The sequence below is a fragment of the Ovis aries genome, chromosome 4 (genome assembly GCF_016772045.2).
Source record: "Ovis aries strain OAR_USU_Benz2616 breed Rambouillet chromosome 4, ARS-UI_Ramb_v3.0, whole genome shotgun sequence".
NCBI classification, from domain to species: domain Eukaryota; kingdom Metazoa; phylum Chordata; class Mammalia; order Artiodactyla; family Bovidae; genus Ovis; species Ovis aries.
This window is the reverse complement of record NC_056057.1, coordinates 95,755,230-95,769,914: the sequence shown is the minus strand read 5'-3', so window position 1 is coordinate 95,769,914 and position 14,685 is coordinate 95,755,230. Positions and strand designations below refer to the sequence as shown.

General features: G+C 44.2%; 1 protein-coding gene across 2 annotated transcripts in view; it reads right to left on the bottom strand.

The window, feature by feature from the left end:
* Window positions 1–14,685, bottom strand: part of CPA5 (carboxypeptidase A5) — a 53,239-nt gene that overhangs the window by 15,269 nt on the left and 23,285 nt on the right. For both annotated transcript variants that reach the window (XM_042248831.2, XM_027968803.3), the window contains exons 2-4: window positions 5,100–5,289; window positions 3,900–3,981; window positions 2,782–2,916 (exon numbers count right to left, since the gene is read on the bottom strand). In XM_042248831.2, the coding sequence (XP_042104765.1) occupies window positions 2,782–2,916; window positions 3,900–3,981; window positions 5,100–5,215 (333 nt within the window). In that variant the 5' untranslated portion in view covers window positions 5,216–5,289. The remainder of the gene's footprint in view (window positions 1–2,781; window positions 2,917–3,899; window positions 3,982–5,099; window positions 5,290–14,685) is intronic.

Here is a 14,685-nt window from a genome sequence, read left to right as displayed (position 1 = left end):
CTATCTCAAGCATCTTTCTGATCACAAGACAGGAGGTAGTAGGGAGCACGTCCCTTCCTCAAAAATCTCCAGTATCTCTGGCCAAGGTGAAAGCTGGGATCAAGGTTTTTCACACTTTCTCTCAGCCTGGTACTAACCAGCAAACACACCCTCTTTCCTTTCCTTCTCACAACCATTGAGTGAAGTAACATTTACTAGCGCTGTGCTGTACTGAGTCACTCAGTCATGTCCGACTCTTTGCAGCCCCATGGACTGTAGCCCCCAGGCTCCTCTATCTATGGGATTGTCCAGGTAAGAATACTGGAGTGGGTTGCCATGCACTCCTCCAGGGGATCTTCCCAACCCAGGGATTGAACCCAGGTCTCCCACATTGCAGGCAGATTCTTTACTGTCTGAGCCACCAGGGAAGCCCAAGAATATTGGCATGGGTAGCCTATCCCTTCTTCAAGGGGTCTTCCCGACCCAGGAATCGAACTGGGGTCTCCTGCATGGCAAGCGGATTCTTTTCAGCTGAGCTACCAGGGAAGCCATTTACTAAGTCCTACCTAAATGACAGGCCCTATGGCAGATGCTGGGGTATAAAGATAGATAAGGCAAATGATTCTATACCTTGAGGGGCTTCAGGAGGGGACTCTTGAGACAAAGACCAATATATTAATCAGGTCTCTCTGGGCACGCTTTTCCTGAACCTGCCAATAGAGCAATTCATTCAGCACACAGTTACTGAGGGTCCCGTGCAGGAGACACTACGCCAAACACTGGGGTGAGAAGATCCAGAAGACAGAAAGCAATCAGTCCTGTGCGTCAATAACTAAAACGTGAGACTGGAGGCCAGCAACCTGAGTGGTGCAAACCCCTTCCCTTTTGTTAACACCTCTGAGTTTCCCTCCTCATGGACACCTTCCCCCATCATCACCACAAATCAGCTCAACACAGCAGTCTCCCCCCAGCCCCAGCTTCCTGGAAGCCAAAATGTGATCTCAAGTACGACAATCAGAGCTTGATGCATTGCAGACAGAGCAAGTTGCTGGTGAAAATCCTGCCTGACTGGGTTAGCACCCAGAGTCCAGGGCACTCTACTGAGAGGCAGTGAAAAGCTCCCCTTTCGTTATCCTTAAAGGGAATCCAGGGCTGGGGGTGACAGGAGAGGACAGCCCCAGAGGAGCCAGTGATTCAGGGAGACTCCCAGGTGCCTCTGGGGCCACTCCTGATACACAGAAATCAACAGAAAAATTTTAGAGACCTCTTCATATCTGTTTGCCAAATACTGCAGAGTCTCCAGGGCAGGGCAGATGCAGGGAAATGCAAACTTAGAAATCCAGGCACAGGCAAAAAATGAGAATTGAGCACTGAATTATTTGATGTGGTAGCCTCTCTTGTCTATGCGCGTTTCCCCATTTTTGTTTGTGGGGGATTAAACTGGACAAAGAGCCTACTCCCAGATGTTGACCAGGAAACAGATGCGCCTGAGGAGGAGGAAAGGTCTTTGAACGGACCACAGTGCCCCAGCCCTGTCCTTGCATGAAAAGGAATGCACCTAATGTGTTTATCCCCTGGCAGGCGGTGAGTGTGTGCACTCTGCGGACTGTGCGTTCCCGCACTCAGAGCCCGTTGAGGAGACCAGCCGCAGCACAACATGGCTGGGCAGGAACCTGTGTGTATACAAATCTACAGGTACGCAGCAGCATCTGCAGAGGGCTGCAGCCAGAGAGGTCTAACCAAGGGATGCCCCAGAAGAATCGTTTTAGGAAAGAGGCTCCTTGTGGGTATTCTGGAAGACAGATCAATTAAAACAGAATTTCATGATGTTCCGAAAAGATGCCATTAAGATGCAGCAACGAGTGAGGGTGGGGAGAGAATGGGATGCCTGGAATGAAGTCTCCCTTTGCCCTAACCAAGGGCAGGTCTGTAGTCACTTCTCCCAGAGCTGTTCTTCTGGGAGAGTCCTGCCCGGGAGAGACACCTGGTACTGAGAGCCGGCATTGGAGGCGGCAGGAAGGGAACCACAGCAGGGTTCACAGGAGCGGTTTCGCTCACCTCTTCCAGCTTCTCTGGAGTGAAGGAATTCCCTGCTATCGAATGGGTGAGACACACAGGGACAGGAAGGAGCAGTCAGAAAAGCAAAGAGAGCCGTCCAGAAGAGCCCTCCCTGCCCTCAGTGCCTAGGGGAGAGATGAGCTGCCCCCTCCAGCCTCCCTTCTCCCTGTTTTCTCCTTTGCCATGAACTACAGATTCCTCCATAAGAGAACTCTTAAAAACACAACAAACTAGTGAATATAACAAAAGAGAAGCAGACTCACAGATCTAGAGAACAAACTGGTGGTTAGCTAGTGGGGTGCCAAGGGGCAAGACAGAGGCAGAGGAGTGGGGAGTATAGACTGTGGGTGTAAGATAGGCCCTGCGATGTAGTGTACAAGGAATACAGCCAATACGTTTTGTAATAACTATAAGTGGAAAGCAACCTTTAAAACTATATAAAGTTCAAAAAATTTTTTTTTCGTTGAAGAGGATTCCACAAGCTACCCTGACCTGTGAATTATGAACTCTTTCTTGGATTTTTCTTACATTTAAATTTTTTAGAAAGATCTTTCTTAGATTTAAATTTCCTTTGACTAGCGTGAGGTTTCATTCCTTTCCTGGAAGGTTCACAAAAATGCAGATGAAACTCCAGAAAGAAAACATCCATTTTAGCTTTGGGTATTTTTTTCTCCAGGTTGGGCCCAAACCTGCAAGGGATGTGAAGGTGAGACCCCCAACCTCAGTGTTGGGGCAGGACCTCACCTGGATGTCCTTTATCATGATGTTGTAAGCAAGGCCGTGAGACTCCAGGTAAGCTTTGATGTCTTTCAGTTCGGAGAAGGGAACCCTCATGTCCACAGGGAGGCTGGGCCTGGCTGGGCCACGCCAGAAGTCCACCTGGATCACGAAGGAGAAAAAACAATAGGCACGTGTGTCACACATCCTGCAGGCACCCAGAGAAGCGGTGATCTTCTCTTATACAGCTGAGAGGGCCCCGGTTCCAAAACGAAACCCTTAAGGCAGACCGGAAAGATGGAGACAAACAAAATCCCCAGGTCATGGAGTTTCCTTCCGTAACGCTAAGCACCTTTGTCTCCCAGCCTCACTCACTCCATGTAACTTCACCCAGATGCAAAGAGCCCACAATAGTTTTCTAAAGGTGAGACAGCTTATCATCTGGGACATTCACATGGTCAAGAACATTAGGGAGAAGAGGGAGACATCACTATCCCCAAGCCCCAGAGGGGTAGGAGAGGCCCAATCTGGCGCCCTGTGCTGTCCGATTTTCATTTTGTAAAATGGAGAGAATTATTGTAAAGTGTTCTGAGTCCTGGTTGATAGGGGCACTCACACAAATAGGATGGTGGGCATTGGGGCACATCCAGAAATATCTGGTTGTTTCAACAGCCCTCAGACCAAACTCTTCTATATTGAAGAAAACGTCTTCCCTAATGGAATACTTGCAGAGGACACACATTCTCAGAAACCAGGGCTCAGGCTGAGGGACAAGCCCAAATGAAACAGGTTTGCCAAGCTAAGCCATTTCAGTCGGGAAGCAGATGTGTCCAGTGCGTGCGGCATGGCATCCCACCCAAGACCCACGTGCCTCTCGTGTGGCTTTAGGACCTTCCAGCCGTTTTCAGAGCAGCCCTCGCTTACAGGGCAGAGTGGAAAGCCAAGCAGGGCTGTCCCACTTCCTGGGCCAGTGTTCCCAGCCTCTCCTGAAGAAAAGCCTCGCTTGATTCTCCCCCGGTGCTGTCATCTCTGGCAGACACACCCAGAGGGCCAGGTTTGGGGTGGAGGGAACGGGACAGGAGCCAAGGGTGCAGGCCGCTGTGAGGGAGGAGAGGATGTGGCCCCAAGCCCCGCGGATTCCTCACCTTCTGCGGCTTCAGGCCCTCCAGATCCCTGAGAAGTGAAAGCTGCTTCTCATTTTTAGCCAGGATTCGAAGAACCTGGTCACTGGAAAGACACAGAGGGGACCAAAGGGGCTTCTCAGAGGGGTTCCTGAAAGGCTGTGCCGCCTGGAGGATGCAGAGTGGAAAAGAGAACCTGGCGGGATAGCTGGAAGGCTAGAGGACCCCTGAGCAGAAGGACCTGCAGCTCTGGGGAGTTCCCAACTCCTCTAGCCTGAGGCCAAGGGGTCTCTCCAGACCCAAAGACAGACCACCTGGAGACTCCATAAAGCCTATCAGTGCTGCTGATGAACCCACTGCCAAGACAGGGCAGACAGGACACCTAAGGACTGGTGGTGGAGAAGGGAGGAAGAAAAAAGAGGAAGGAAGGAGAGAAAGGGATAGACACAGGGAGGCGAGGTACTGATAGTGGCCCCATGTACTCTTTATACAAGGGTCCAGGCTATGTCTGCCCCAACCCCGCTGCCTTCTCCCAAGAGCTGGAGGACATGGAAGAGATGAATCTCACCCTACCTCACAGGGGGAAGCTGAGCCCCTCCCCGGGCCCCTGGAGGGGTGGGAGCTGGGGCAACTGAGCAGGTTGCGGTGTGGCCTCTGGGGTCTGAGCCCGGATGGCCATGGCTCCCTCCCTGGCCGGCTCTGATACCCTGGATGATGAACCCCCCTCTCTAAGCTTGTGTTTCCGCTTCTCCACTATGGAAATACTATGGAGTGCTCACTTTGCGGGGCCTTTGGAAGGCTGAGCAATCATGTCTGTAGAGGGCCTGGTATGTAATACTCATACTTAATTTTACTCAAAGGAGGACAATACCGCACCCACACATTAGGAACACATAGCCTTTGGGGATTATGACTTTTTTGAGAATCAGAGGAAAGTTATGAACACTGGAGAAAAAGTAGATACACACAAAATTTTACACATGGTTTCAGGGGATTCTTGGATTCTTGGGATTCACGTAGACTAAGAACTCTAGATTTGGGGAGGAATAATAAGACACCTGCGCGTCCTGCCCTCACACGCGAAATTGGCAGGTGAAGGAGTAAGAAGTGGGTTCAGGATGGGAAATGAAATCCTGAATCCCTCTGCCCTTATCAGGTCCCACTGGGCCACCAAGTCACCCGGCTCCTGGCAATCCTCCCTCCCACTAAGGAGCAGCCACTCACCCTGTGAAATTCATCTGGCCCAAAGCTGCTGCCAGGATAAAGCTGCAGACCAGGAGTGTCCGCCTGCCCACAGGGGACCACTTGCGAACCACGCCTCCTCCAGGGGAACTCTGCATGCTTCTTCCTCCAGGCGAACTTTAGGGGTTTTCCTCGCACACAGGCATGGGCAGGCCTCAGGACAGCAGAGCACCTAAAAGCCGGCAGGCCCGGCAGAGGACGTGCGTTAGGCTCTCTCTAGGGAGACCCTGTGTGGGACTCCCACATGTCAGGCCTTCCAGAAGTGGGTGTCTCTTCCCACTTCTAGGCAAGTCCTCTCCTGGGAAGGTGCAGGGGGCAGGGGTAGGGAAAGAGGAAGTCAAGGCCTTTAGCTGTTTTCCTTCCCAGAGGTTTACTGGGCCAGCCTCTCGTGAATATCGAATCCTCCATCTACAGAGAAAGGCTGAGAGAAGTCATAGGCCCAAGGAAATCGCTTCTTTCCAGTCTCCTGCTAATCTCTTCTTTGTGCTCCTTCTCCCTCCCCATCCACTCACACATATGATCCTTGAACATAAGGCTGTGGAAGCCATTGAAACAACACCGGGTTTAGACACAGAGCTGGGTACTCACTTCCTGTCTAAAGGATCCGGGGCAACTGACCTAGTCTCTCTAAGTCTCAATTTACTCATCAGTCAAATAGGGTTAATAATATCTCTCCTCCCTACCTCACAGGGTTTTCTGGGGGATATTAGATGAGACAACTTGGGTGAATTAGCTTGGCAAAGCCTGCAAAATAGAATGTCTTTATTATCTCAAAGCATTAGCTCTTAGTCACAGCTGCATCTTAGGTCAGGACTCTAGCTGCAGTGGAGAGAAGGGGAGAGAAGAAAATGGAGCGAAGAACAAAGGAAATGTCTATTCTGTGAGAAGGAATTCAGTGAAGGGTCCCTTTTTGCTGTCTTCAGGTGGTCACCATTATGCCTGGATAGGTAGTGCATTTTCTGCTAGACATGAAGGTCACTGCAGTCATTATTATAGTTCTCAACAGAGAGCAGAGTCAATTTCTCAGTCTGCTGAAGCCCCACACAGCCCCCTTTATGGTCTGGGAACAGTATGAATAAAGCAGAGTCCAGCATACAAAGCAGTCATATTAGAAGGAGAAAGTGAAAGATGATGCCTGAATGGTAAATGATGAATCTAACAGAAAATCTGCAGGAGGTGGAGGAAAGGCAGAGACTAAATCCAACAAAGTTGTTCAGCAGAGGACGTCAACAAAAGGCCACTTAACTGTCACCGGCGATTCTCAGAAGCCCCCCTCCCCATCCATGCTTTCCCAGAATGGCCAATTAACCGGCCATGTGTGCAGAGAGGAGAGCTCTTTTATTGAGAGAATGCCCTGCTCCCACACCCCGCCGGACCTACTCCATTATCTCGCAGTTCAGCTGTTCAGACATGCCAAACTCTCCTAGAACCCTGGCTTTGAGAACTCTCAGACTGAAACATTAGCAAAGAGTTTAAGGACCTAGAAAAGAAAGCAATTAGGCTTTCTACTCAAGTAACATTCAGCGTCAGTAGAAATTTGGAATAAAAGAATATACTAGTAAACAATAGCTCAGGAATTTAAAAGAAAAACAGTGGGATGGTACTAGTCACCCAAAGTACCCAGCATCTTCTTGTTCAAAAGCATCATTGTAAGTCACTAATAATAAGACAACCCCTGCACTTGCTTTAGGGGTGGGGAAAGAGAGAGAGATCGAGAGCAAGAGCAAAAGAGAGACAGAGGCACAGTTAAGAATTCTTGAGAATTCTACGGCAGCACATGCAGTAGAACTTTCTATGATAATGGAAATGTTCTACGTCGGCAGCATCCAATAGGATAACCACCAGTGGCTAGCATGACTGAGGAATTTCAATTTTTAATTAGCTTTAGTTGATTTAAATAATTTAAATGGCCACATGTGGCTAATGAGTGCCATATTATAAGACAGCACAGTTGTGTGGGAATTCACCAGCCCTAAGTACTGACTCCATGGCTGGATCCGAAGCAGACACACACAGCTGTGTTTAATACCTAACATCGGCTTCTCACTCAAAATTAATTGCTCGTTAATTAATTTTTATTTGTAGACATTACTTAGACATTAGATAATGTCTAATTAAGTAGACACTATTTACTCAGTAGATGCTTACTGAAGACCTACTATGGACCAAGCACTTGCTAAGGTGTGGAAATAAAATAGAGTGATACAGATCTGGCCCTTAGGTTTCTACTGGGCTAAGTAGACAATTGAAAGAGCATACAAATAAATGTGAAAATATAGCTGATGTATGTGTTACAAGGGGAAGGTACAGTGTGCCAGAAGGACAGGTAACATAGATTCCATATAGACTGAAGATGCAAGGAGAGTTACTCTAAAGAAGTTGTTAGAAGGACTTTCACCTCCTGTCATATACCTGACCAATCCTGCCCAAATGAAATAAGTAAAGTGCTAGATAAAATATTTTTAATACAATGCCTCACTGGGTTGGCATGAAAGTAAGAATCCACAGATCCCAAAAGAAGTAAAAGCAAGACCCATGAGAGGTAAGCAAACTTTTCCCATGACGAGTAGAGGTCTTTCAACTCTATAGAGTTCTTGATCTTCCTCCTTAGAAGAATATACCTTGTATCTAGGGTCATTTTCCTCCTACTTGAAGTATATATTTAAATGTTTCCTTTAGTGAAAAAAAAAAGCTCTCTGTTTTTGTTTGAAAATTCTTTATTTGCTTTAATTCTTGAAAGAGTCTCACTGAGTATAAATTCTAGGTTGATTGTTTTTCTCTCAACACATTGAAAACATTATCCCCCAGTCTTCTAGCTTCCACTTTCACAGTTAAAAGGTAATCAATTAGTCTATTTACTGTTCTTTAGTATGTGATCTTACCTTTGGTTGCTTTGAAGACCTCTTTGTCTTTGATGTTCTGCAGTTTTATCTTCATGTATTCTTCAGATACACAATAATGTGTCTAGGTACAAGTTTCTTTTGGTTTATCCTGCTTGAGATTGGATTCCTGTATCCGGGGATAGCTATCTTGCCACTATTCTCATGAATTTTTCAGTCATTATACTTTTTAACATTGGCTTTTACCCAATCTCTTTATTACCTTCTGGAATTTTATTAGGTATATGTTTTGTGCTCTCATTCTATCCTCTAAGATGTAGTCTTTCTATCATATTTCTATTTCATTGTCTCGCTGGGCTACAATCTGGACAATTTACTTACATTGAATACTGTTTCTTTAGTCCAGTTAACTGATTCTCTCATCAGCTGAGCTTAATCTGTAATTTAATCAATCTGCTAGATTTTTAACTTTCAATTTATATAGTTCATCAATTCTGAAACAACTTTCCTCTCAGATTTAAACACCCCTGCAACAGTCCAGGAGCATCTTATAATCAGTGGCCTCTTGAATGATAACTGGCAGTGTTTTTGATGGCCCATAAAATTATGCTGGATCTTACAATCTTATTTTATAGTCAACACAATATGGTATTCCTTTTTCATTTTTTGGAATTTCTATTTGATTCTTTTTGAGCCCAAAAGACTTGCAATTATTATCTATTTTACTTTATTTTTATTTTATTTTATTTTATTTTTTTACATGGTGAAATGATCTTTTTTTTTAATTTTAATTTTTACTTTATTTTACTTTACAATACTGTATTGGTTTTGCCATACATTGACATGAATCCACCACGGATGTACATGCGTTCCCAAACATGAGCCCCCCTCCCACCTCCCTCCCCTATTATCTATTTTAGAACCTCTTGTTTGTTTTTTTAAACTTATAAAATTTAGTAATTTTAGACTCTGTGTCAGGTAACTGCAGTATCTGAAGACTGTAAGTCTATGTCTACCGCATATTATTTCTGCTGGTTCTTATTCAAAAAGCGCATTGTTTTCTTGTGCCATTTATCTGTGAGTCAATCATTTTCTTTGGACCTTTATCTGTGGAATTCCTTTGAGGCCTAGACTGAAGTTGAGTTCCTCCAGAGAGGATTTGTATTTATTTTTATGAGTTGCCGGTGGTGGGGGCGTTGGGGCGGGGGGGGGGGCGCACTACCAACCTGAGATCACTCTAAATTATTTGCTTGAGTTATTTTGGACAGCATAGTTAGCATAAATTTAGACCACAGACTCATGTAGAGGCTTACTTATTGTTATGAATTCTTGGAAAATACTTTTCTCTGGATTGCTTAACATCAATACTTTAAATCCTGCACAATAAAGCAAGTTACTTGCAAGTAGATAATCAGAGTTAGTGTTTAAGTGTTTTAACCTAGAACTGTTGGAAGAAAGGGTAGATAGTGATAATTTTCTAGACTTAGATTAAGTATGTATGTTCAATTTGCTAAAGCAGTAACTTCCAAACAGGTAGAAAGGGTAAAGATGAAATAAAATACTGGGGGAAAAATAAATCAAAAGATGAGAAAGGAAAGTTAAAAAGGCAGGGGGTAAAAGTATGACAAAGAGAGCATAAAAAGAAGAAACTTACCTAAATATATATTTCAGTTTAAATTTAAATGATTTTAACCCGCTAGTACAGACAAAAATTATCAGAATAGATTTTTTTAACCTAGCTATATGTGTTCACACGAGCTATGCTTAAAGCATAAGAACTAAAGAAACTAAAAGTCAAAAGTTGGGGGGGAAAAGATATGTCAGGTAAATGTTAACCAAAAGAAAATATCTGTAGCTTTATTAAGAAAATATCTGTAGCTTTATTAATATAAGATAAAAATAAATATCAAGGCAAAAGGCACTATCAGAAACAATACGGTCACTGCTGCTGCTGCTAAGTCGCTTCAGTCGTGTCCGACTCTGTGCGACCCCATAGACGGCAGCCCACCAGGCTCCCTTGTCCCTGAGATTCTCCAGGCAAGAATGCTGGAGTGGGTTGCCATTTCCTTCTCCAACGCATGAAAGTGAAAAGTGAAAGTGAAGTTGCTCAGTCGTATCTGACTCTTCGTGACCCCATGGACTGCAGCCTACCAGGCTCCTCCATCCATGGGATTTTCCAGGCAAGAGTACTGGAGTGGGTTGCCATTGCCTTCTCCAAAGAGGGTCACTACTACTTTCAATTTCCCAAGAATTTTTAACATATAAAAATATTTTGGAATTATTCTAGCAAATAATGTGCAATCCCCCCTGAAGATAATTATAAAGCTTTACTGAAAAATGCTAAAATTCGAAATAAATCTGAAGATATACTTTATTGTAGGATAAGGAATTTCAATTCTTCCCAAATTTGGGAACGTAATTTGGGAAAATTACATTCTTCCCAAATAGATTTAGAGATTCAATATAATTCCAATCTTTAAAAATCCAACAGCCCATACAACTTCATAAGCTGATGTAAATGTATATGAAAAAATAAAGGCCAAAAGAAGAGTCAGGCGAATCCTGGAGAACTAATTAGAACTTTCTATATCAGACACTAGTACATATTATAAAACTATATGAAACTCTGCTGCTGCTGCTGCTGCTAAGTCGCTTCAGTCATGTCCAACTCTGTGCGACCCCATAGACGGCAGCCCACCAGGCTCCCACGTCCCTGGGATTCTCCAGGCAAGAACACTGGAGTGGGTTGCCATTTCCTTCTCCAATGCATGAAAGTGAAAAGTGAAAGTGAGGTTGCTCAGTCGTGTCCGACTCTTTGCGACCCCATGGACTGGAGCCTACCAGGCTCCTCTGTCCATGGGATTTTCCAGGCAAGAGTGCTGGAGTGGGGTGCCATCGCCTTCTCCGGAAACTCTGTTCTAGAGCCTGAGAACCGCAACTACTGAAGCCCATGTGCCGAAGAGCCTGTGCTCTGCAACAGGAAGCCCCTGCAATGAGAAGCCAGGGCGCCGCAGCTAGAGAGAAGCCCCCGCCCGCCCAGCAACGGAGCCCCGGCACGGCCGAAAACTAACAAGCAAGCGAAAATTTTAAAATAACACAGAACTATAGTAATTGAGATGGCATGGTATTGGCACAGATAAACAGAACATAGCAGAAACACACCCAAGCATATTTGGAAACTTCGGTTTTTTGCAGACTTGGCCCTGCACATCATTGTGGAACAGAAAGACTATTCAGTGAATGTTGCTGAGACAACCATAGATCTATATGAGGAAAATGGCATTAAATCTCAATCCTACCACAAACAAAAATCAGTTCCAGGTAGATTAAAACACTTAAATGTAAAGACAAATTATAACACTCTCAGAAGACAACATAAACAATATTTTATGACATTGGAATAGGTAATAATTTTTTCTAAATAAGATGTAAAGGCAAAAAATAAAAAACATAACTATAAAGTTTCCCATAAAGGGAAAAAATGAGTAAAATCAACTACATTATAATTAAGAACTTTGCAACAGAGAATAGAAAATAAGCCTCAACCTGAGAGGATTTTTTGGTAATACATAAAACTGGAAAACAATATCCATGATATAAAAAGAACATCTGTGAATCATTTTTTAATGGGCAAAGAACACAAAAATCCATTTCTCAAAAGAAGACTCACAAATGATCTATAAACATATGAAAGTTATACTTAGTATTTGGGGAAAAGAAAATTAAAACCACAATGAAATTACCATATCATACCACCAAATTGTCAAGAGTTAAATGTCAGTCAATACCAGGAGTCGAGGGCAAGAGCACCTCTCATCACTCCTGGTGGAGCTTTAAAGTGGTGAAATCACTTCAGAACACCGTTGTTACCTAGTAAAGCCGCATATACTACACCCGAACAATTCCACACCCAGCTATATGCCGTGAAGAAGCTCTTGTGCCCATGCAGCAAGATTTATGTCCAAGATTGCATTTCTAAAATGGAGACGTAGCTGTAATACAACAGAGGAGAGAAAATGAACCAATTACAGCTACATGCATCCAGCAGACAAACCTCAAAACAGCGATGTTGAGTGAAAGACGCCAAATTGGAACATGCACTATATGTTTCCATTATATATGTTCAGACAGGTAAGACAGAACAATACATTGTCCAGGAATATGTGCACAGCTGATATTACAAGGAAAAGGAAGGAAATTATTATCATGGATTTGTGGTTTCATCTGGGGAAGGGAAGGGTGTGCAAAGAGGCTTCTAAAGTGTGTTTGTTCTTGTTAATGCTGAATGGTGGGTAAAAGAGTTAATTTTAAGAGGCAATGAAAGTTTTACACAGGCTCTTGTACATATACTTCATAGTAAAACCTATCTTAAGGGTAATATGGGAAAGCTAAATTCTTATTTTTCATAGTGAGAAATCAATAGAAAATGCCTAAAACTTAAAAAAGCAAGAAGTAGCAATATAAACACCACATCAAGGTTTATGGATGTGAATGTCAAGGTTAAAAGAATTCAATTTGGTTGTCGCTGGAGAGCAAGACATGGGAAGAAGGAAAGGGGAGTGGGACTTAGCTGCTTTTTACAAGTCTTTACAGAACTACTTGACTCTTGAAACCATGTGCTGTGAAACTGATTTAAGTAAAAATGAAGTTTTAGAAGTGGCATTTGATACCTAGAATAGTCAAATGCATAGTGACAGTAGAATGATGGTTACTGAGGGCTAGTGGGGGTAAAGGATCATAGGGGTTAGTGGTTAATGGGTTCAGAGTTTCAGTTGGGGAAGATGACAGGTTCTGGAAATGGATGGTGCTGATGATTGTACAACATGTGAATGTACTAAATGCAAATAAACTATACACTTAAAAATGATTAAAGTGGTAAATTTTATGTTATGCATATTTTACCACACACAAAAAAATTTAAGCTCAAAACAAAAAAAGAGAGAGACTGGAATTTGAGCTAAGTTAGGCAGAGTATGAAGGAGTCAACCATCCAAGGCAGGGTGAAGAGGTTGTAGGAAATCTGATTCTTGCCCCGGATCTTTTCTTCATTAAAAGTATTAATTCCCACTCCTGGTTAGAAACCTCCCTAAGAATCTCCAGAGATCACATGAGGTGCTCCAACATAAAACTCACAAACTAAATTATGTTTAATTTCCAAAATTCCTCCTTGGGTGCTTAATGGAAATAAATACATCAAAAGTAATCTTAAAAAACAGAAAAACTCGAGTATCATTATTCACAGTACAAAAGGATTCTTTGACTAACAAGAGGATTTACTACAGTCTCTTAATATAACTCCCCCAGGACACTCAAAATGTGATTTAATTAACACAAAACACGCTTATCCCACCTTTCAGAAATATGCCAAACAGGTGCTTTCAAAGGAAATTGAGAACTGAAAATCCAAGAAAACAATGACCCACCATACAGTGGGTTAAGGCTGCTCTAGCCTAGAGTTTCTAAATCAACTTTATTACTGAAAAATCCCACACTGGGATCATCCCCACAAGGGAAGCTATAGCTGACCAACCATATCTCCAATCATACCTCATGCCTCCCTCTATCATTACACACCATATAAATTCTAATTCTTCACAAGAATCCGTCTAATATGAGACAAGCTCATCGTGGGCTGGGGCTGTGTCTTCCATCTGTATGACCCCAGGACATTTGCATACAGCCCAGGCACTGCCCAGGACCTACTTATTGATTATGTTGATCCAACTGCCCAAAGCCTAGGAAAACAAACCCTTCTTTCTCGGGCTTTGTCCTTGCCTGCATCTACCAGCTCTGCATCCACAAGCTCAGAACCTAAATCTTTGCTCTGTTCTGCTCCCCACTTGTAGTTACTGGACTCCTTTCTTATCATGCACAGTCAGAGACCTCACATGGTATCATACTTGAGTATAATCCTTGGATATCAGGGTCTTGCCTTCCCCTCCCCCAGAACGGGTGGCCATCCCCAAACCTAGGTCCAGCAGTTAATGACAGGCTCTTGGGTCATCCTCTGCCGCACAGCTGCCTCCACTTAGGCAGCCAGCTGGCCTCCTCTCTGTTGCAGTACACCCTCCCTCTGCCTTACCAGGTCAGCCACCTAATGGGGAGACCCCAGCTCTATTCCACCTCCACTCAGTCCCTCAAGGGGAGAGGGTTTGCCAAGTGACATTCTCTGGCCCTCAGTCCACAGGTCTCACCACACTGTGGCTGAGGGTCTGGCCACACCAGGACCACCCAGCAAATGATGATGAGGTGTCCCAGATCACAGGACAAGAGCTTGCTCCTCAGTGAGGCAGAGGGTTGGCAGCCACCACCCAAGAACCCACTTCCTACTCTTTGGAGGAAAGGCATCTGCAGCCAGGGACCACCCCTACAGCCGGGGAGCCCCCTATATAGCCCTGGGAAGAGCGGGTGAAGACCCTACTGTATGGAAGAAAGGCAAGGTGACTAGACACCTTCCCTATCTGCGGGCCAGCAGGACCAAATAGTAAATATTTCAGTCTTTGGCAGGGCGGGGAAGGGTGGGGAAGGGCATGAGGCAAGACAGAATCTCACTGAATAGTCTTTCTTATATTTAAAACTCTAAAAAAGTTTTGGGGCTGTACAAAACTAAGTAGAACTAGATTTGGCCTGCAGGCTGTAGTTTGCCCACCCCCTGGTGTGGTTGAAGAGGCAAGAATTCATTTACTAAACTATTAGAAGCTATTAGAAAGCTCAAGGGAAATCAGAGA